This window comes from Barbus barbus (assembly GCF_936440315.1).
Source record: "Barbus barbus genome assembly, chromosome: 11".
Taxonomy (NCBI): domain Eukaryota; kingdom Metazoa; phylum Chordata; class Actinopteri; order Cypriniformes; family Cyprinidae; genus Barbus; species Barbus barbus.
Genome location: NC_136739.1, coordinates 33,285,200 through 33,307,699, shown reverse-complemented (window position 1 = coordinate 33,307,699; position 22,500 = coordinate 33,285,200). Strand labels below are relative to the sequence as shown.

General features: G+C 40.8%; 1 protein-coding gene across 1 annotated transcript in view; it reads left to right on the top strand.

The window, feature by feature from the left end:
• Positions 1 to 22,500, top strand: part of LOC306877268 (rab3 GTPase-activating protein catalytic subunit-like) — a 51,403-nt gene that overhangs the window by 20,146 nt on the left and 8,757 nt on the right. The window contains exons 13-22 of the mRNA XM_079428926.1: positions 1 to 41; positions 262 to 431; positions 3,921 to 4,007; positions 4,097 to 4,269; positions 5,920 to 5,974; positions 8,861 to 9,148; positions 17,325 to 17,462; positions 20,318 to 20,545; positions 21,876 to 21,972; positions 22,040 to 22,143. The exon at positions 1 to 41 is cut by the window's left edge and continues 52 nt beyond it. Of these exons, the coding sequence (XP_079285052.1) occupies positions 1 to 41; positions 262 to 431; positions 3,921 to 4,007; positions 4,097 to 4,269; positions 5,920 to 5,974; positions 8,861 to 9,148; positions 17,325 to 17,462; positions 20,318 to 20,545; positions 21,876 to 21,972; positions 22,040 to 22,143 (1,381 nt within the window). The remainder of the gene's footprint in view (positions 42 to 261; positions 432 to 3,920; positions 4,008 to 4,096; positions 4,270 to 5,919; positions 5,975 to 8,860; positions 9,149 to 17,324; positions 17,463 to 20,317; positions 20,546 to 21,875; positions 21,973 to 22,039; positions 22,144 to 22,500) is intronic.

Sequence of the window (22,500 nt, the reverse complement as noted above, 5' to 3'; positions counted from 1 at the left end):
GGAGATTCTGGGGAAGAACGCGGTCGAGGACGAAGGGAAAGGTCATTCTTAACCTCTGTTTTTAGACATTAATTAACCACACATACCTGGACTAGTTCAAGTTCTCGTTAAGTCTCATCTTGTTGGAGACACGGTCTGAATGCTGTTTGTTCTGATTTTCTGCTCTTTCTGTGCTTCTGCTTCTCCTCCGTCAGAGACTGAATTTTATTTACAGAAACCCAAACAGATTATATAGATTATATATTGGTGTTGTTTCTGTAGAGAACAGTGACATCACTCAAGCGCTGTCCAAGCTGACGGAGCCGGCGTCTGTTCCCATCCACAAGCTGTCCGTCTCCAGCATGGTGCACAGCGCGAGGAAACGCATCCGGAGAAACAGACACGCAGAGGAGTCGCCGCTCAACACCGACGTGCTCAACTCCATCCTGCTGGTGAGAGCATGCTGGGTATTCACACAGGCTCACTGTGAGGAAGAGGATGATGAAGAGCGATGCATTGGTCACATGATGCATCAGAGCAGACCGCAGTGTTGGGAGTAACGCTTAATATGAGTTACGTAATCCAATTACATATGTGAGCCTGGAGCATAATAGCTAAAAGCAGACTCCCCTTGTTTTGTGTGAACCCTTGGTGTTTCTAACGGACTCGATCCTAATGATCTGAGTGGTCTGTTCGGTTTATATTCAGTGAGCATATCAGCAATATATTTAGGTCCTGGGCCATTGAGTGACTTATAAACAAGTAAAAGTACTTTAAAATCAATCCTAAATGTAACTGGAAGCCAGTGTAAGGACCTGAGGACTGGTGTGATATGCTCAGATTTTCTGGTTCTAGTCAGAATCCTGGCAGCAGTGTTCTGGATGAGCTGCAGCTGTCTAATGGTCTTCTTGGGAAGGCCGGTGAGGAGACCATTACAGTAATCCACCCTGCTGGTGATAAAGGCATGAACAAGTTTCTCCAAGTCTTGACTGGAAACAAAACATCTAATTCTTGCAATGTTTTTGAGATGATAGTATGCTGATTTAGTTACTGCTTTGACATGACTACTGAAACTAAGGTCTGTCTCTAGAATCACCCCAAGATTTCTGACTTGATTTTTAGTTGTTTGACCCCCTAGAGTCAAGATATGCATTCACCTTGAGAACTTCATCTTTGTTTCCAAATGCAATGACTTCAGTTTTCTCCTTGTTTAACTGAAGAAAGTTCTGGCACATCCAACTGTTAATTTCATCAATGCATTGGCAGAGGGAGTCAATGGGGCTGTAGTCATTTGGAGATAAGGCTAGGTAAATCTGAGTATCATCAGCATAGCTGTGATAGGCAATTTGGTTCTTCCTCATTATCTGACTTAGTGGGAGCATATACAGGCTAAACAAGAGCGGTGCAAGAATTGAGCCTTGTGGGACTCCACATGTCATGGACATCCACTTAGACTTATGCTCTCCTATACTCACATAATAACCTCTCCCTTCTAAGTATGACCTGAACCATTGAGTGCCATCCCAGAAAGCCCGACCCAGTTTTCCAGTCTCTCTAAGAGTATGTTATGATCGACAGTGTCAAACGCAGCACTAAGATCTAGTAGTACCAGCACTGATATTTTGCCAGAATCAGAATTGAGGCGAATATCATTTATTATCTTAATGAGTGCTGTCTCTGTGCTGTGATGCGCTCGGAAACCAGATTGAAAATTGTCCAGGTATCCATTTGACTTTAAGTAGTTGTTCAGCTGATTAGAAACTACCTTTTCAATAATCTTACCTATGAAAGGAAGATTTGATATGGGTCTATAGTTGCTCAACATGGTGTTATCAAGATTGCGCTTTTTCAGAAAGGGCTTAACAACTGCAGTTTTAAGGGAGTTTGTATAAAGAGTAACTAAGTAATGCAGTTAGTTACTTTATGGAGTAACACAATATTGTAATGCATTACTTTTCAAAGTAACTTCCCGCACACTGGTAATAATACAGTAAAACAGTGTTGTGTGTCTTACTGAGCGAGGGCTGCACGATACATCTCAATGAAATCGCAGTCGTGATTAAAAAGCTGCGATTGTCATGCGTATCTTATCAGTGAAGCACAGTTCTGTGATCAGCAGTAAATCTCCATCTGAAGGCCAGAGAATCTTTCAGTCGGAGTTAAACCTTAGTTTAACGTAGTTATTAAGATTGATGTGGTTTGGAATTGGTCAAATGTTCTTGGAAAACAAATATGACCAGAATATCAACTTTCCTAATAATTCTGTAGTGTATGCTTTACTGCATCCAGTATAGACAGATCATAGTCAAAGTCACCTTTATTTCTATAGCGCTTTATACAGCTGAGCAGGGCTTGAACACGGACAAAAAAGTCAATCGGTTCACTCCGAGCAGAATCGATATTTTAACGTTTGCGTTCCTCTGTATTATTACCGTTCCGAAACCGGTTCGAGTAGAAATAACGGTTAATAAAAAATAAATAATTGTCTTTGCTTATAATAATAATAATAATAATAATAAAGTACAGTGTTTTCTTTACACAAAAATAAAAAGAAAGAAAAACATACAGAAAGGGATGGTATCTTAACCCGCTGCGCTTAGTCACAGCCAGTACAGCATCATCTTTTCTAGATTTTTGAAGGCAGATTTTTACATTTCTAAATGTAGGCTACTAAACAAAAGAAAAAATATATATTAATGCTTTAAAGACATTAAAGGGTTTTTTTAAGATATTAAAAAGTAAATTAAAGGTGAAACTGATGCCTACCTCTGTCACTCGACACGAATCCAAATGTGTCCATCTTCTCGACGTACACTAAAATATTATTTATTGGCTTTTACTTTCATCGACGTAAAACCTCATCCTTCACATCGGCTATATCAGCACAGTGAGGTCACGCTGAACGCAACAGATTGGACAACAGAGCACTGTACCTTTTTACACGTTCCTTTAACTGTATTTTATTTTAATAATGAATTGGCTGCAATGTCGCAAAAATATGTGTCTTTGTGCGCGAGGCGCCGGCGCGATATGGCCATACCAACGCTGGTTATACAGATGCAAGACATCATTCAAAACTGTCAAGCTATTGCAAAATAAAGAAAACTACTTTCTGCGTCTCGTTTTCCTTTCCGAGAACGTTGGAATGCGTCACAATGAACCGTAGGCCTAACTCTGCATATTTTTTTCTTTCGTTTTGTTAATCTGTCAGTGATTTATGTGAAATATATTTATAGGCATATATATTCCTTTTTATGTAAGCCTATAGGTTTATAGTGTTTTCTATACACTGTCGTCAGATAAACACTAACGCCGGTGTTCTGATGATTTGTGCTACTCTGGCAGATTTTGCTACCTCCCGTTAAATCAGAATTCATTGGCATTGCGACTAGAGTTCACAGCTGAGCGCGCGGGCATTTCACTCGCTGGATGCGTCAGCATCACATTTGCATAGTCTGTACTACTTGAATTCCTGATTGGTTGACAGCAAATTTCAAAAGTTAAATGGAACGATAAAATAACGTTATTAACCGGTTAATGGCCATTTCAAATTTTCGATTCTGTTCGGAACTATAAAATTTGATTTGGTTTCTGTCCCCGGTTCTGTTTCAGTCAAAATTTGGTTTGTTTCTGGTTTTCGTTGCTTGAACCGGTTCAGAGCCCTGTGGCTGAGATTGGTACAAAGCAGCTTTACAGTATTAAACAGGAAAAGAACAGAATCAATAATGCAAATTTCTGGTTTTGAAGATGTATGTGCATAAGAAAGAAATGGACAGAAATACAAGGTTTGTGTAAACAAACATCTTTGTTTTTAAAGCGCAGGTTTGATTGGTCATGTAAAATCATCAGGTTGGAGGTTTAAACAAATGGTTTGGATGTTTCTGCTCTTTTCCATCAGCATCATAAAACTCTGTTCTGCTGTGTTTGTGTTTGTCCATCAGTATCTGTTCCCGGACGCAGCTCTGGATAAAGCAGACTCGAGCAAAGTCAAATCCACGCAGGAACCGGCCCGAGAGTCGGAGGATTACGTGAGTCTGGATCAGATGCAGAGGATTGAACACGTCTCAGGTGATTCAGCTGTGTTCGAGCGCGTCTGACTGTGTTCTTCTCTTGACAGCTTCTCTATAATCAGCTGAAGTCGGCTCCGAGCGACAGTCTGACCTACTGTCTGGCCCTGTGCGTCTGTATGGTCAACTTCCATCACGGAGGCGTGCGAGCCGTGGCTCACCTGTGGCAGGAGTTTGTGCTGGAGATGCGCTACCGCTGGGAGAACAACTGCCTGGTCTACGGGTGACCGACTGCTTTACCTTCATACAGCATACCTTCTGTTATTATATACACTCGCTTCAGCTCGAGGTGGATTCTGATTGGCTGTCAGCGTTTTTATTAAGGCTGGGATTGAGACTAATTTCACGATTCGATTTAGATTTACAAGCTTTCGAGTCACGTTTGATCTTGATTTGATTCATTTAGAGATATAGGTACAAAAATCTAACTAATAAAACTGATGCTGTAAACTACACAATTAACTGATACATTACTATTATAAAGTGATTTGTAAACAAGTTTAAATTTCTCAAGGCAGTTTCATTATAAAAAAAAGTTATTTAACTTAATTCATGTCAGATTTATTCGAACGTACATAAAATATTGAAGAACAGGTTCAGTATAAATATAATGAATATGTAATATAGTGCATATATTGATCAAAATGCTCCTCTCTAGAGTTATTTTTAGCTGACTATCGAGTTTATGGTCATTGAATGTCTTTCCTGAAGTAAATGTGACGTTACTGGTGCCGTTCTGCGTTTGAATCACTGATTGATCTGTTAGAGGAGTCCTAATCCATTTCAGTTCTGATGTTCATTCATGTTTATTTGCTGCTGTAACTAGTAGTAAAGAGGAAGAGATGATGGCTTCCCTACAGCATCTGTCAGAACACAATAAAGAGCCACAAAACCACAGAGGGAATGAATTTAGTAATAAAACTGATGGAATTTCAAGGCTGAGACTGTTTAATATGAAAAAACACAAAGATTATTGCCATTTATTTGATGGCAGTGAATTATTGAATTATTGATATTTGATGAAGTTTTGAACTTAACTGAACTGAAAACAGCATAGATTTATTCTTGGGATTTAAGAATAGATATTGGTTCATCAACATGAGAATCGATTAAAATCGTGAAATTGATCGACCCAGCCTTAGTTTTTATCATTCGTCATCTGGAAAAATAGTTTAGAAAAAGATTCCAGCGATATTTCTCTGTGTCGTTATTGTTATAGTTGTGGACTATGCTGTTCTTTTAGAGTTAGAGTGATTATTATAGCTTTATAACTGTCATTATCTGATGTGTATGTGTCCTGGATCTCCTCTGATGTGAAACCGATTCACTGAAATGAATCAGACTGGCCTAATCTGTGCAAACGCTGTTAGTATTTCTGTGTAAACGCTCTCATACTCATGATTCCTGTCTGATTCAGAGCTAATGATGTTAATGGACAAAAAACAGGCACATAAAAATAGTCATGAATATCAGCTAAATATTGAATCTAGCATAAATATTAAATGTGTTTTTCCAGTGTCTGTAATGTATGTATTTACAGTTTAAAGACGCACTTGATTTTACTCACTCCTAGATGTTTGTAAGATTTGTTTAATTGATGGGCTAAGCAGACGTGATTGATCCGTGCCAGTAATCTTAAAGACTCGTCAGTATCTCCGTCTACAGAGCCGTGGCGTGGTGGTCTTGTGTGGAATGAATGTGGAAAGCGCAGGACTGACGCTGGTGTACCGGAGTCTGTCGGGAGCGAGCTGCAGTCGTTGATAACGCTCACCCCGCGCTCTGCGGCTCCCGGCCTCATTGTGTGCTAATGAGCGAAGCGTCTGACTGGAGTCTGCATGATTGTGTAATGATCTCCTCTGTGTTGCTCTTCCAGGCTGGCCGGCGGAGCTCCGGATCTCAGGTGTTGCCTCCTTCATCAGAAGCTGCAGGTGAAGCTGCTCTGAGACACTCGTTCATATCACATCTGCACCCCAGCCGGGAAAAAGTGCTCTTCCATAATGTACTATTTTCACGCACTAATTTTGTATTTAATATACTAAAAGTTATTCTTTAGTACTTTAGTGCATCGTTCCCACTTGTAGTACACTTGAACCCACTAGGGAATGAAAGATGGGTTCAAGTGTACTACTGGTGGTATATAAATACATTTTTTAAATACAGAGATGGTATGTTAAAAGCACATTTAGTTCATATTCACGGCGTCTCAAAATAGCACATTTTAGTACACTTATGTTACAAAAGATGTTCTTAAGATTATCTAAAGTACTAAAGTATAATGTTTACTATAAGTACAAAATTAGTGCATGAAAATAGAGCACTTTAAGTACATTATGGAAGTGCGCTTTCTTTGCTCCTGTGTCCCTCAAACACGTGATAGACATGTAAAATCAGACAGTCTTTGGCAGATTGAAATGAATAGCTGAACTCAACCTGTTTGTGAAAATGTCGTCATTTTTACTTCAGTTCCAGCGTTAAAAATGTAAATCTCATCTACTTTTGATCCAACTATACTGTAAATTTGTCCATTGGTTGTATTTCATTTTTCCACAGACATTATTTGTTTATTTTTATTTTTTTACAAATGATTGAAAACAGGCACATTATATCTAGTTAAAGTCAACATCAAAATTTACTTTATTAATGGGATTCAGTATTAGAAGAAAGTCACACAGGAAAATGACATGAGAGCAAGTCAATTATTGTTTATATATTCTGGGGTCAGTACTTTTTTTTTTAAACACATTAACACTTTTATTCATCAAGGATGCATTAAATGGATCAAAAGTGACAGTAAAGACATTTATAATGTTGCAAAAGATTTCTATTTCAAATAAATGCTGTTCTTTTGAACTTTCTGTTCATCTGTGAATCCTGAAAAATAAAATGTATCACAGTTTCCACAGAAATATTGAGCAGCACAACTGTGTTCAACATTGATAATAATCAGAAATGTTTGTTGAGCAGTAAATCAGTACATTATTATGATTTCTGAAGATCATGTGACACTGAAGACTGGAGTAATGATGCTGAAAATACAGCTGCAGATCACAGAAATACATTACAGTTTAAAGTGAAAGTGACGTGACATGCGGCGAAGTATGGTGACCCATACTCAGAATTCGTGCTCTGCATTTAACCCATCCAACGTGCACACACACACACACACACAGCAGTGAACACACACACACACACACACACACAGCAGTGAACACACACACACACACACACACACACACAGCAGTGAACACACACACACAGCAGTGAACACACACACACACACACACACACACACAGCAGTGAACACACACACACACACAGCAGTGAACACACACACACACAGCAGTGAACACACACACACACAGCAGTGAACACACACACACAGCAGTGAACACACACACACAGCAGTGAACACACACACACACACAGCAGTGAACACACACACACACACACAGCAGTGAACACATACAGCAGTGAACACACACACACACAGCAGTGAACACACACACACACACACAGCAGTGAACACACACACACACACACACACAGCAGTGAACACACACACACACACAGCAGTGAACACACACACACACACACAGCAGTGAACACACACACACACACACAGCAGTGAACACACACACACACACACAGCAGTGAACACACACACACACACAGCAGTGAACACACACACACACACACACACACAGCAGTGAACACACACACACACACACACAGCAGTGAACACACACACACACACACAGCAGTGAACACACACACACAGCAGTGAACACACACACACAGCAGTGAACACACACACACACACACACACAGCAGTGAACACACACACACACACACACAGCAGTGAACACACACACACAGCAGTGAACACACACACACACACACAGCAGTGAACACACACACACACACACAGCAGTGAACACACACACACACACACAGCAGTGAACACACACACACACACACAGCAGTGAACACACACACACACAGCAGTGAACACACACACACACACACAGCAGTGAACACACACACACACAGCAGTGAACACACACACACACAGCAGTGAACACACACACACACACACAGCAGTGAACACACACACACACACAGTGAACACACACACACAGTGAACACACACACACACACACAGTGAACACACACACACACAGCAGTGAACACACACACACACACACAGCAGTGAACACACACACACACACACACACAGCAGTGAACACACACACACACACACACACAGCAGTGAACACACACACACACACACACACACACACACACACAGTGAACACACACACACACACACAGCAGTGAACACACACACACACACAGCAGTGAACACACACACACACACACAGCAGTGAACACACACACACACACACACACAGCAGTGAACACACACACACACACACACGGAGCAGTGGGCATTTATGCTGCGGCGTCCGGGGAGCAGTTGGGGGTTCGGTGTCTTGCTCAAGGGCACCTCAGTCGTGGTATTGAGGGTGGAGAGAGCGCTGGACATTCACTCCCCCCACCTACAATCCCTGCCGGCCCGAGACTCAAACCCACAACCTTTGGATTACGAGTCCGACTCTCTAACCATTAGGCCACGACTTCCCACAGATATTTAACAGATATTCACATAGAAAATGGAAATTTTAAATCATAATATTTCACACTTTTTACTGTATTTTTTATCAAATAAATGCAGCCTTGATGGGAAGAATAGACATCTTTTAAAAGCATTCAGAAATGTTTCTGTCTGTTTAATGTGGCTGTGCACCCATCAGATGCTGAACTGCTGCATCGAGCGCAAGCGAGCGAGGGATGATGGGAGGAAGAGCGGCGCGTCAGACGGAGCCAGGAGCCGCGCGGGGCCCGCAGAGGCTTCTCCGGGGAAGTCCTGGGACTCGTGGAGCGACAGCGAGGAGGAGTTCTTCGAGTGTCTGAGCGACACGGAGGAGATGGAGACGGAGAAAAAGACGGCCAGTAAGAGCAAAGCTGAAGGTCGCCTGCAGCCACACGGCAAACTGACCCTTCTGAACTCCCAGGAGCCGCTCTACATCCCCGTCACACAGGTCAGGCCCTATACTGTGAGCCGGGGGGGGGTTAGAGGATGCTACATGCTTGTGCTGAACCCATCTGCTTACATTGCTTAGACTTAACTGTTTATTGAGTTTTATTTTGTGGAACAGTAGAACAAAACAAAAAGCAGCTGTACAAATTTAAAACCCACCCCAACCCATAAAACCCTTAAATTAAAAAATAAATAAAATTTAATAATAATAATAAACACATTAATTTATATTAATAGATAAATAACAATACAATAATTTTTTACAAAGATTTTAGAAAAGATTTATTAAAAGCTGAATGCCATGAATGTACAGTTTTCACGTTAGATGCATGTATACGAGAAATAGAGAGTTCCATCGAGATAATGTCCAACAAATACACCGTCCAGGTTCATCTGTCCATTGTGTGAGGAGGACTCCAACGGTTGACCAGCTGCTGTGAGAGCAGATAACAGTAAAGATCTTTGTTGGACAGACAAGGTGAAGTACCAAAAGTCATTCATGAAAAAATGGCGTGGAGTCAAACATATCTCAATACCCAACAAATATGAAGGTCCTTGGGAACAGAGAATACACTTAGAAGATGACAGATTCATATAAAAACGTTTCATTGGAGTCAAGTAAACCCTATGCAGCAGGGCTGGACTGGGAGTAAAAATCTGCCCTGGCATTCTGGCCCAGACCGGCCCACTACATACGATCAGAATACTACCCATGTTTGCACGCTCTTGAATATGTATACCAGCTCCTATTCCATAAAAGCACTGAAGCCATATAATAGGTAGGAAAGAGGGAGAGTTGACCCATTAAAAACTTCTAAAAAGTGTAATTTATTAATATAATAAAACTATAATCCACACTGATGAATCCTCAAACTATAGGCCTATATAGTTATGACATCCTGTGTATGTGCCTGTGTGTTTGAGGGAGAAAGGGAAGAGACATGATAAATAGTTGATCAGATGATCACTGTTTCCCATAGTATAGCATTAAATACACTGTACACTTAGTCAAATCTGTAAACTCCTTGGATGAACCTTTAAAAGCATTAGGCATCCTGTGTCTGTGTGTGTGTGTGCGTGTGTGTGTGCGTGTTTTTAAATCTTAAACGTACTGAAGTATTGAAAGTAAAAGTATAAGTAAATGCAAAATGGAAAAGAAGCATGCATATATATATATAAAAAATATTCATACATCCGGTACGTAGTGTCTTTCATTCCAACATAAACCATTTCTGGAATCTGCATCTGAAATAGCATTTAGATGTATTTACACAGTTTAATGTTTCTCAGAGGGGACATGGATGCATTTAAACTGCAGTTACAGATGCATAAATAGGCCTAATGTTGTGTTTTTAGCGTAAAACATTGAATACTGATATTTGAAATAATTTAAAACATGAAAAAATGTGAAATTAAAACTGCTAGTAGGTAACAGCAAAGACTTTGGTGACAGCAAGTGACCATTAATGAGTGAGTCATTCAACCGATTCATTCAAACGACTGATTCAATCAGGAACAGAGCATTTGACTGTTAATGAGTGAATCACTGAATCATTTATGCAACCGATTCATTCAAAAAGCAGATTTATTCAATAAGTACACCGTCCATTGCTCAGAGACGCAAAACAGTGCTGTGATATTTGTTTGGAATTATTTTCTTTGGCAAAATTTAGCAAAAACAAGCAATAAGTCTAAAATGTAAGTCACTTATTGCTTTGATTAGTTTGTGTAAAGGGTGAACAGGGAGTTGAGAGATCCAAGGCACCCCATACACCCGTAGGGCCGATCTAATGCGCCAATACATAAAGAAGGAGGTGCAGATTATATTGAGTTTTGAGATTCTGGAAGGATTTTAAACCACTATCATCATAGATATCTCCCAGAGTGTTTACTTTATTATGAGTCCATTGCAGACAATGAAATGGAGTACTGCCTGACAAAAAGTTATTATTGTGGTATTCCAAATCTGAATATGACAGACTAGGTAAATCAAGGTTGGACAGAAAAGATGCAAAAGAGTCAGGGTCACCATCAGCAGAAGAAGTATAGAGGTTAGAGTAAAAAGATCTTAATGTCTTTTGGGTCTGTCATAATGAGCCCAGATTGGGATTTCACTGCTGAAATATTAGCAAACTTTTCATTGTTGCGTAATCTTAGGGCTAAAAGGTGGCTTGGTCTACTCCCATGAAAATAATAATTCTGCCTGGATCTTTGGATCAGGAATTCTGCCCTGGATTTCAGTAACGTCTGGACCTAACTGCCATGATTTTACTGAGTGTATTGCTGATTATCTCTAGTCAGATTCTGGAGCTGTGATTCCAGTTCAACTATCTTTTTGTGTTGGTTTTTTTGAAGGAAAGAGGCATATGAAATTGAGTTATTCCTTATAAATCTTTTAACTGCATTCCAAAGTGTTTGAGGATCATCCACTGATCAAAAGTTTTCATCCTGTAACAATTTAGGGTTAAATCGCCATCTAGTGGCACGAGATGGCCGAGGGATCAAAGATAATCTGCACAAATTTCCATCATGATCCGACAAAGATACAGAACAGATATCGGCATCACGAACAGCTGAAGATGAAGTAGAAATTAAAATAGTCAATTCGCGAATAGGATTTATGAGTAGCAGAAAAGAAAGTGAAAGACTTAGCAGAAGGATTTAATAAATGCCAACTGTCCACCAACGAGGATGAGGTTACACATTGCTGAAGTTTGTCAGAACACAAAGCTTGAGAGTGATTCCTTTGGTCCAGATCTATCTAGGGTATGCTACATTACAGAATTCATATCTGCACCCAATACAATTTCAAAATCTGAAAACTTCAAGAGATAGGTTGACAAAACAGAGAAATAAAGTAGGGTCAGGATTATATGACAATATTCCTATTCTCCACTATTATTTTTATGTGTTATTCTACCATTTGTATCACAACCTTTCTCTAAAATAGTAATATTTAAAGTCCTCCGGATCAATATTAGGACACCCTTGGTTTTAGTATCTGAAGAGGAGTGAGATACCACTTCATAAAACTTATTATTACACCTGCGTATATCCTCCTCTTTCAAATGGGATTCTTGAACTAACACTATATCAGTCTTTCTTCTCAATAAATCCAGGAAACCTGTACGTTTGTGAGGGCCATTTAGCCTATTAATACTACAACTCAGCATATTAAGGTCAGTCATAGGTATCAAACAGAATTACTGCATAATTAGACAAAATACAAGTTTGAGAATAAAACCAGTTGAGTCTACCATTAAACCACCCCCCACCCTCCCCGTTACCATTCAAAAAAACAAACACAATCCCATGAACTATGGCAGATCAAACCAAGAACAAACCTTGATCTGCCAGCACCGCTTAATATGGTCCGTGGCGTCACCAAACCCTGCGCATTACTGAAGCACCAACATTGGACCCCATAGTCACATATCAACTAGGTAGTATCTCTATTTAAAAAAATGGAAAGAAAAGAGATAAAGAATACAACTAAAATAAATAAAATATCATAATCAGTAAGCAATACTGTATGCACAATGAACTATGAATTAAGAAGTGAACATTAAAGTGAGCAGTGAAGGAGATCGTCCTAACCATTTAGAGCATCTCTTCTCCGATTAGACAGCAAATGTCCAGCTGAAGATCACTGAGAGTTGGTGGATGAATGGGATCTGAGAACATCTCTTGCTTCTTCTGGGGAGCGTAGCATTTTAGGTTCACCTTGATTGAGAATGACCTTCAGCGCTGCAGGATAAAGGAGAAAATTCTGGATGCCAGCGTCTCTCATCTCCTTCCTAATTGGCACAAATTAACTTCTTCTTTTTGCGGTGACCGGAGAAAAATCTGGAAAGAAAGACAGCGTTGCTCCGTCGGAAGTTTTCACCGGGGTGTGAAGTCTGGCGGCCCGCAGAATGAGCTCCCTGTCCGTGTACCGCAGCAGTTTAAAGATGAAAACCCATGGTTTAGCGCGATCTGAGGAGAGTCTTGTGTACACACGATGCGCTCGCTCCATTTCAATCTCTTTGTCCGCCAGAGACGGGAGCCACGTCGGTAGAGATCTTTTCAAAAAGCCATAGGGTCGTCCTTTTCGGAACCTTCAGGCAATCCAACCAGACACAGATTGCTGCTCCTATTGCGCTCCTGTAAGTCCACAACCTGTTCCACAGCAGTACCCTTCTGTACAAGTCATTGGTGTTTGGTGAAGAGTTTTTGGCTCAAGGTCTGCATATAAAGTCACACCAGAGGAGTTCAGCTGGGATCAGGACTTGTCTTTCTGCAGACCAGTCCAGTTCTTCCACACTGACTCAATCAATCATGTCTTTCTGAACCGTGTCTTATACACAGAGACACTGTCATGTTAGAATAGAAAAGGGTTCTGGCCAGACTGTTGCTATAATATTAGAAGCACACAATTCCCTAGAATATCATTATATGCTTCAACATTAAGATTTGTACTCATGGAAATGACTCCTTATAGCTGGTTGGTTTGGTTCATGTGTTATAACTCTTAAAGGAAGGTTTCCTTATGGGAAAATGAATGTAAATAATACTTGCAGAACGGGGTGGCTCTGATGCGCTGTGTTTGACCGAGAACAGCAGCCTCAAACACACACTCATTTAAGAGCAGTCGCTTCGCAGAGCTCTTCTGGTCATCTACACACTGGAGTGTGTTTCTGTGGTGCAGACACTCTCACACATGTCCAGCGCCGTCTGGAGGCATTCGCTCACTCCATCAGTCACATGATGAATAATTAAAGGAGCAGCGGACACCTCACTTCTTCATCTGTCACAGATCGCTGATGGACAATCAGTGTTTCTCTGCAGCTGCTCTTCTCAGTCTCTCTGTATATTCTCACATTGGACCTGCGTCTTCATCATCATCATCATCTTCTTGGCACTTGGATAAACTGCAGCAGGTGAACGTGTGATGCCAGTGCTGGATTAACCATATCCATTTCTCATTTTTTTAAGTGATCTTTATTTTGATGAACTGATATTTATTTATTTGAACCCAAGATCGATTTTTTTAGTCTGTTTTGTTTTCAGTTGTTGCGTGAACAAAACTTCACTAAGCATAATTTGTAGCTTCTGCCATCCAATAAACGCAGTAAGTTTTGTGCTTTGTTACTTTTGAAATGTAACAGTCTCAGTTTTTATATTATGTCCATTTTATCACTAAATGCAATGACTGCTGTTTTGTAGCTGACAGCTGCTGTAGTGAAGCAATCATCTCTTCCTCTTTACTACTAGTTACAGAAGCAAATAAACGTGAATGAACATCAGAAGAAACTGAACAACTCGCTGAAATTAAACATGAATCATGTTTCAACCGCGGAAAGACGTCAATAAGACAAATTGTGAACTATGTCAGGAAAGATGCGCTCTGTGTGATAGAATAGGCCTGTGACGAGAACAGTTGCTTATGCCAAGCGCATGTGAGGGCAGATGAGCGGAGAAACTCTCACAGGGGCTTTCTGTGTAATCGGTGTGGTGGAGCACAACGAGATGTTAAGATTGCACTGGAGAACAAGAGAGAGGCTTGTTTGAGTGCAGGAAGATGAAACATGCTGTTTGTAACATCAGTGCTGTTATACGAGACGTGACAACAACAAACGTCTCAAACTCTTCCACAGTCTTTATTGGATTAAAGCAGACCGTTTCATTCCCTGTTCTTTATGCTGTGTTGTGATTTCCTCTGGGTGCGTGCATCTTTACTTGTGTTTTCATCTGTACGGCTGAACAGACTCTTTAAATCATGAAGGCCATGGAGCTGTGCAGGATGTCGTTCAATCCTCAGTTCTGGCCTTCTTGGTTGTAGATGATGTCAGTGCATTCCATAGTTTGACATCAGATTACTACTTTTAGTCATGTATGTTTTCATAGGAGAAATAAAGCTGTTGTTCCTTCACAATGAGGCACAAAGGCATTTCCAGAACCTTCACCTAGGGCTGCTTGATTGACAAAAATCATACAATTATACATTTCTCTTTTATGACAAAAATCATTAGGATATTAAGATCATGTTCCATGAAGATATTTAGTACATTTCCTACTGTAAATATATCAAAACTTCATTTTTGATTAGTAATATGCATTGCTAAGAACTTCATTTGAACAACTTTAAAGGAGATTTTCTCAATATTTAGATTTTTTTGCTCCCTCAGATTCCAGATTTTCTAATAGTTGTATCTCAGACAAATATTGTCCTATCATAACAAACCATACATCAATGGACAGATTTATTCAGCTGTGACCCTGGAGCACAAAAGCAGTCATAAGGGTCAATTTTTTTAAATTGATATTTATGCATCATCTGAAATTAAAGCAGATGAAATTATTAATACAATGTATTAGGGATGTAACGGTATGAAAATTTCTAATCACGATTATAGTGACCAAAATTATCACGGTTATCAGTATTATCACGGTATTGTTAAAATGTGCTGGAGATGTTCAAAAAGTACCGAAACATAAATCACTTCACCAAGTTTCATACTTAAAAATCAACAAACAGCAAATAAAATGACTTTTTGTTTGCATAATCACTAAAACAATAACATTACCAGTGAGGTCTGGATTTTAAATGACAATTTGACTGACAACAGTTTAATAGCATGTTCAAATAAATAATGTAAATGTTCAAATAAAGCTTTGAAAAAGTTTAACATAAAAGGTAGACCACACATTTCAGCCTTTAAAGAAAAGGGTTAAATTAAAATGATAATTAATAAATGATTATATGTATTTTATCGGCTCCATAAATAATCCTATATAGCATATCTGAATTGTTTAAATGTACATAAGTTTGTTTTTCATCAACCGGTTAAAATTTACAGCAGGTCATGCAAATTTGGTAAATTTTTTGGCCAGACAGAAACTGCACACAGACTGAATGTAAATAAGTGTCTGTAAATCCACTCTCTGGCAGCAGGTGGCGCTTTATACGGAAAAGCTGAATTACAGCTGATTCCTGTGAACTCCGCGAACACTTCCTTTAGGTATTAAATGGAGCTAAGATGAAAACAAAATGCCATCGAATTGTTTCTGAAGACAGTCAGATCCTTCAGAGGTACATTCATATGATTAATTCATTGATATATTAATTTGTATAATTCCCTAAGCACTCTTTTAAAACCTCCCAGCTTTTCCGCCCTATTTTCACTCAGAACGAAACTACTGTGCTGCTGTGCGCACGTGAGACTGTTACTGAAAACTCTGCTTTATGCTGGACAGTATTTATTTATCGCGAGTTGTTTAAATCACGGTAATCGAATACGGTTTTAATGATAATTAAAATATGAAACGGTAATACTAACCGCGGGGAATTTTATCATGATTTATCGTCAAACCGGTAATCGTTACATCCCTACAATGTATTGTTGTCTATTGCTACAAATATGCGTGTGCTATTTATGACTGCTTTTGTGCTGCAGGGTCTCGCATACAAAATCCTCAAAATTATTGAAAATAAATAAGCTGTCAGTAATAAAAAGCAAAGGACAAATACTATAGAATAAAAAATATATACAAATGAAACAATGTGCATTGTTTTTTTATGTCTAAAGTATTCATTTATCAGCCTGCTACAGAAATTGAGTAATCTAATGTAAAATAAAACAGCATAGTCTTCGCTGTAAGAATGAAACTTTCTTTGTTTCTTATTAAAGCTACACAAGTTCTTCAGTTGAGAGCAATGAGTGATTTTCTGTATTTTTTTTATTAATATTAAGCACACAGTCAGCAGCAGGAATATAGCTGCTGTCTCTTTAAGAGCCGCACTGATCCAATTTACTGTTACACACATTTTTATTCTCAACTCTTTGTGTTCATTTATTACATAACCTTCACCCTCTCTGCTCCTGCAAACCTCCATCAGAACTGACGAAACATCACAACTTTCAGCTCAGAAAAACACCTTTTCCACCCCACAACCCTAAACCAATGCGCTGGCAAAACTAAACTAAACAAACTGCACTTCTCTTCTGCTGTTTCTTTTTGTTTTGTTTATCTCTAAACGTGGCATTAAGTACTGTGAATACTGTGTGGTTGTAAATCACCTTGGATAAACGAATCTGCTAAATTGCAAATGTTTTGGGGGTTTTTTGCATCGTATTTTTCATCAGTGAAATGTAGTGAGTGGCGTGCTGGTCATAGCTGCTGTTATTGTGCCGCAGGAGCCTGCGCCCATGACTGAAGACCTGCTGGAGGAGCAGTCCGAGGTTCTGGCCAAACTGGGCACGTCAGCGGAAGGAGCGCATCTCCGTGCCCGCATGCAGAGCGCCTGCCTGCTCTCAGACATGGAGTCCTTTAAGGTGAGCTGTTTGCTTGGCAGTCAGAGGTCTAAAGGTTATGATAACACTGCATGCTGGAGTGAGAAGTGAGCATCTCCACATGCACAGCAGACGATCACATCTCCTTTGATTTGAGTCCTGGCAGCAGATCGCTGTCACCCGTAATTCACTGTGTGTCCAGCTGATGTCCATCATTCTGACCGCTGTCAGCTGGAGGAACATCATCTCACACGAAGGCCTGAAATCACTGGTGTAGGTAAACAGTGAAGTACTAGTAAAGACCAGCAGTGATTATGAGCTGAGTGTTCTTCACTGCTGTTGATAATGCAGATATTATTGTTATGTTTCTGGTTTGGACAGATGATTTGGTTTTATTAAAGCCCTCAGTTCTGCTGTACTTATGTGAAGAATGTGATTAGAGGAAGTCAGTGTTTTTCTCTGTATTATTCCCGTCTCTGTGTCAGATTAAAGCAGCGGCGGTGCGAGCGGCTCGTTTGGGCCGAATGCACAGGTTTCTATGGAAGCCCGTTTCCGTCACTGAATAAAAATTCAAAAAGGTATTTGCGTCTTTTCCCAGAGTTGTGTGATATAAAATTGCAATTGTAAGAAAATATAAGTCATCTTTTTTCCTCAGAACTGGACTTCATAACTTGCAATTGCTAGTTTATATCCCACAATTCTGAGAAAAGAAGTCAGATATGTAAGATATAAAAAGAATTACGAGGAAAAAGTCAAAAATTAGAAAGTCAGAAATGGGATCAGAGTTGCAAAAAAAGTCATAATTGCTAGATTTAAACTCGCAATTGCAAGAAAAAAAGAATTGCATGGAAAGTCAAATTGTGTTTGTCTCATAGTTCTGAGAAAAATAATCTGAATTGAGAGATAAAAGGTAGCTTTTTTTTGTACATTTTATTCAGTTGCAGAAACGACCTTCCATAGATTTCACATGCCAGTGCAGAAAGGAGAAGCTCGCTCCGCACGGCAACAGAGAGCAGATTATATAGCTGCCAGACAATAGCTTCTCCTGCTCTTGTCTTCAACTCACTGAATCTTTTATAGGCTTCACCTTTTAAAAGCGCCGCTTGGCAGAAGCCAAAGGGAGAAGCATCATTCATTTTCATAAGCACATTATTTTCCATCCCTCTCTGTGGGATAACGGTGAATTATCCCGCAGCGTTATGCCGTGGACAAACCCCAGAGATTAAGGAACGAGGGATTTGTGTGGGAATGGAGCGTTCTGTAAGCACAGCGAGCACAGCCTCGTTTCCCACTCCTCCTCACGCGCCGTGAAGCCAGAATGCTCGTTTCTGAACACCGGGGGGCGAGACCGATGTGGAAAGGTGACATTTTGTGTCTATTTTGCCTCGCTATAGCTTGTTCAACTGCCCTACAAAATGCTCTAATTTCCACACCAGCTCGTCTTATTGCAGCGATGGACCGCTGTGAGCGCAGCCGCCGCAGTAAATGGCCCCTTTAGCTGAAGACGGCCTCTAAATTTAGCAGCAGCGCTGTCTGTAATTGTGCTTAGCCAAGCATCATTTGGCATTTTGGCTTTAATTACCATCTCCCTCCGGGTAGAGAGCAGAGAGAGCCCGATATGATGAATGGGCCGTCTTAGAATCTGACAGCGCTGGAGGACGGGCCGTCAGACATCTGCTGCAGCGCTAGAGATGATCAGATCAACCTGAGCTCAGTGACTCATCACACACTACAGCTTCACCCTGGATTCAGATGTGAGGAGGATTCGGCCCGACCGCTTTCACAGGGTTCAGGAAGCTGTTGCTAAGGTGTTGTGGGTGGTTGCTATGCCATTTCTTTATGAATGATGTCTGATGTGAGGAATCGGGGGTTGTGCTGCTGTCAGTGTTGTTGTGGATCGGTTTTTGGAAGCAGCACACAGTGGAGATCTGACATGGAGTGTGTTTGTGTGTGTGCCTCGCTAAACTCTCATCATTATGCCTGCTTGGTGTGTCTCTCAGTAATTATGGAGTATGAAAGCACTCAGGACTTCAGCGACCGATAGAAAGGTCATCCTGAGGAAGTCTGAGTCTGTAGCTCATTTACAAAAGTTTACATCTCACTGATGCTTGAGTCACACACCAATAAATACACAACTGTATCAATAAATACACACACCAATAAAACACAATCACACCAGTGATACGCTTTGTGAGAGTGTGTCTGTGTGTGAGAGATAGTGTGTGTGTGTGTGTGTGTGAGAGTGTGTGTCTGTGTGTGAGAGATAGTGTGTGTGTGTCTGTGTGAGAGTGTGTGAGAGTGTGTGTCTGTGTGTGAGAGTGAGAGATGGTGTGTGTCTGTGTGTGTGTGTGTGTGTGTGTCTGTGAGAGAGTGTGTGTGTGTATGTGAGAGTGTGTGTCTGTGTGTGAGAGATAGTGTGTGTGTGTGTGTGTCTGTGTGAGAGTGTGTGAGAGTGTGTGTCTGTGTGTGAGAGTGAGAGATGGTGTGTGTCTGTGTGTGTGTGTGTGTGTGTGTCTGTGAGAGAGTGTGTGTGTGTGTATGTGAGAGTGTGTGTCTGTGTGTGAGAGATAGTGTGTGTGTGTGTGTCTGTGTGTCTGTGTGTGTGTGTGTGTGTGTGAGTGTGCGAGTGTGTGAGTGAGAGATAGTGTGTGTGTGTGTGTGAGTGAGAGATAGTGTGTGTGTGTGTGTGTGCATGCGCTAGCATGAATTTGAGTGTGCACGAGTGTGTGTGGGTGTGTGCATGTTTTGTTATTGTCATGGGTCAGATGATACAAAACATAGTGATGGTGCTAAAAACAGGCTTAATTTTCTTTAAACCTGTTTCTTTAATTGAATGTTAACAAACATTCCTTGTGTTCATGTATGACATTAAACTGTGTGTGTGTGTGTGTCCACAGGCAGCGAATCCCGGCTGTTGTCTGGAGGATTTCGTGCGCTGGTATTCTCCGAGAGATTACGTGGAGGAGGAGGTGGTGGATGAAGCGGGACAGACTGTTATACAGGGCGCCCTGAGCGTCCGCATGAAGATCCCGGGGAACATGTGGGTGGAGGCCTGGGAGACGGCCAAAGCCACTCCGGCCCGCCGACAGAAGAGGCTGTTTGATGACACCAAAGAGGCTGAGAAGGTCAGAACCCTGAGAGTGGACATGTTCATTTCGAGCCACACAAACATGATCATTCTGTCTTTATCTGCTCACACTCGCGCGCTATCAAACACACACGTGTCCCATGATTCCCTCAGAGCAGCCAATCAGAGCACAGGCCTGCTGGAAGTGGGTCAGAAGGCGAGTGGCAGGTTGAGTTCAGTAAACGCTGGCGTCCGTGAAGGTCGCGTCTCTTTCTCTCCTTCAGCCGTCTGTCGCGTCCTCGTGGGGAAGCTGCAGGATTTACTCTGATTTAATTTCCTCTGCTGTGTTTTGCTCCAGTAACGTGTCCTCGGTGACAGTTGTGCATGTGTTCTGCAGACCGTACAGTAAAAACCTTCCCAGCGGCCCACTGCTTCTGTGATGCTCAACCTAAAATTACACCTACAAATAAATTAATTACATTACTTTATTACACTTACTGTTAGAAAGGTTATATTAGAAAAATGTTACATTTTAAATCATTTACAGTCAGAAACGTTGTATTCAAATAATGATTAAACTGCTTTAAATTATTTATTAGCTTTAAATGTTTGCATTAGAATTAGCTTTCCTGCTATGTTGCTATCTTGGTTTTCCAAATAAAAGCCATAGCAATGTTTCTTGAATATGTTTTGCATTATAAGTCCGATGCCTCTTTCTTTTTGGAATTATTGCTTGAGTAGACGCATTTGTCTTTTCACTTCCCTTAATTATAACATCTCTAGTGCTATTTTTAAATGTTTAGTCAAGCAACAATGTTAATTATGTAATGTATGTCTATAGGGATTAAAAATGAATGGGTTCTAAGTAAAAACAGTAGGCTACTTTTCCTGTAGTTAGAATGAAATAAAACATTAGGCTACTTAGGCTAATAAAGCGAGTGTGTGAGCGAGTGAGCATGAGCGAGTGTGTGTGCGTGAGCGAGCCTGAGTGTGTGTGAGCCTGAGTGTGTGTGTGTGTGTGTGTGTGTGTGAGCGAGTGTGTGTGTGTGTGAGCGCGAGCTTGAGCTTATGTGAGCGTGTGTGTGAGCCTGAGTGTGTGTGTGTGAGCCTGAGTGTGTGTGTGTGTGTGTGTGTGAGCGTGAGCGAGCGTGTGTGTGTGCGAGCGTGAGCGAGCGTGAGTGTGTGTGAGCGCGAGCTTGAGCTTATGTGAGCGTGTGTGTGTTTGTGTTTTATCTTTCCTCACACTGACAAAACATAATCGAGGAACATAATCGACTGTAAAAATTACCTTGTTTTGTGTTTTAGGTCAGTGTAAACTCTCCAGTAAGTTAGTGGTGTGGTGTGTGTTACGGTTATTTGAATGAGATGATGATGATGTGTGTGTGCAGGTGCTGCATTACCTGTCGCAGCAGAAACCGTCGGATCTGACGCGGCACCTGATGCCCTGTGTGCTGCATGCTGCTCTGCTCAAGATCAAGGAGGAAGGTCAGTGTGAGTCTCTAAACTGTAAATACAGTGTGTATGATGTCTGTAAACGAGATCTCTCCTGCAGAGACGGCTGAAGACATCGCGTCGGTGCGTAAAGCTCTGCAGCAGGTCACCGCTCACGCCAGCAAACTGCTTCGGCACCCCATCCCCGACTTCAAGAAGCTGGAGGTGAGAGTCACGATAAACTGAGCATCTCCATTCTCCCACCATTCTGAACTAAACTAAATAATGTGAGACAAAATATTAGGTCTAATTGCTGCAGTCTGTAGAAGTTAGTGTTGCTAGTGCCACTGCTCTCAAACGCTAGTCTGGAGCCCTCATATATGTATTTAAAATACAATATTTAAAACACTATATTTTACTAAAATTATGAAAATGTGGTTATGACTCACTCATAAATACTTCACTTGTTTCATTACAGGATAAGTCAGTGTTTTGAACAAATCTCTTGAATGATTCAATGACAAACACATTTTTTAACAGTCACCTGTCGCCAGCTAGTGATGAAACGATGTAGTCGACGCG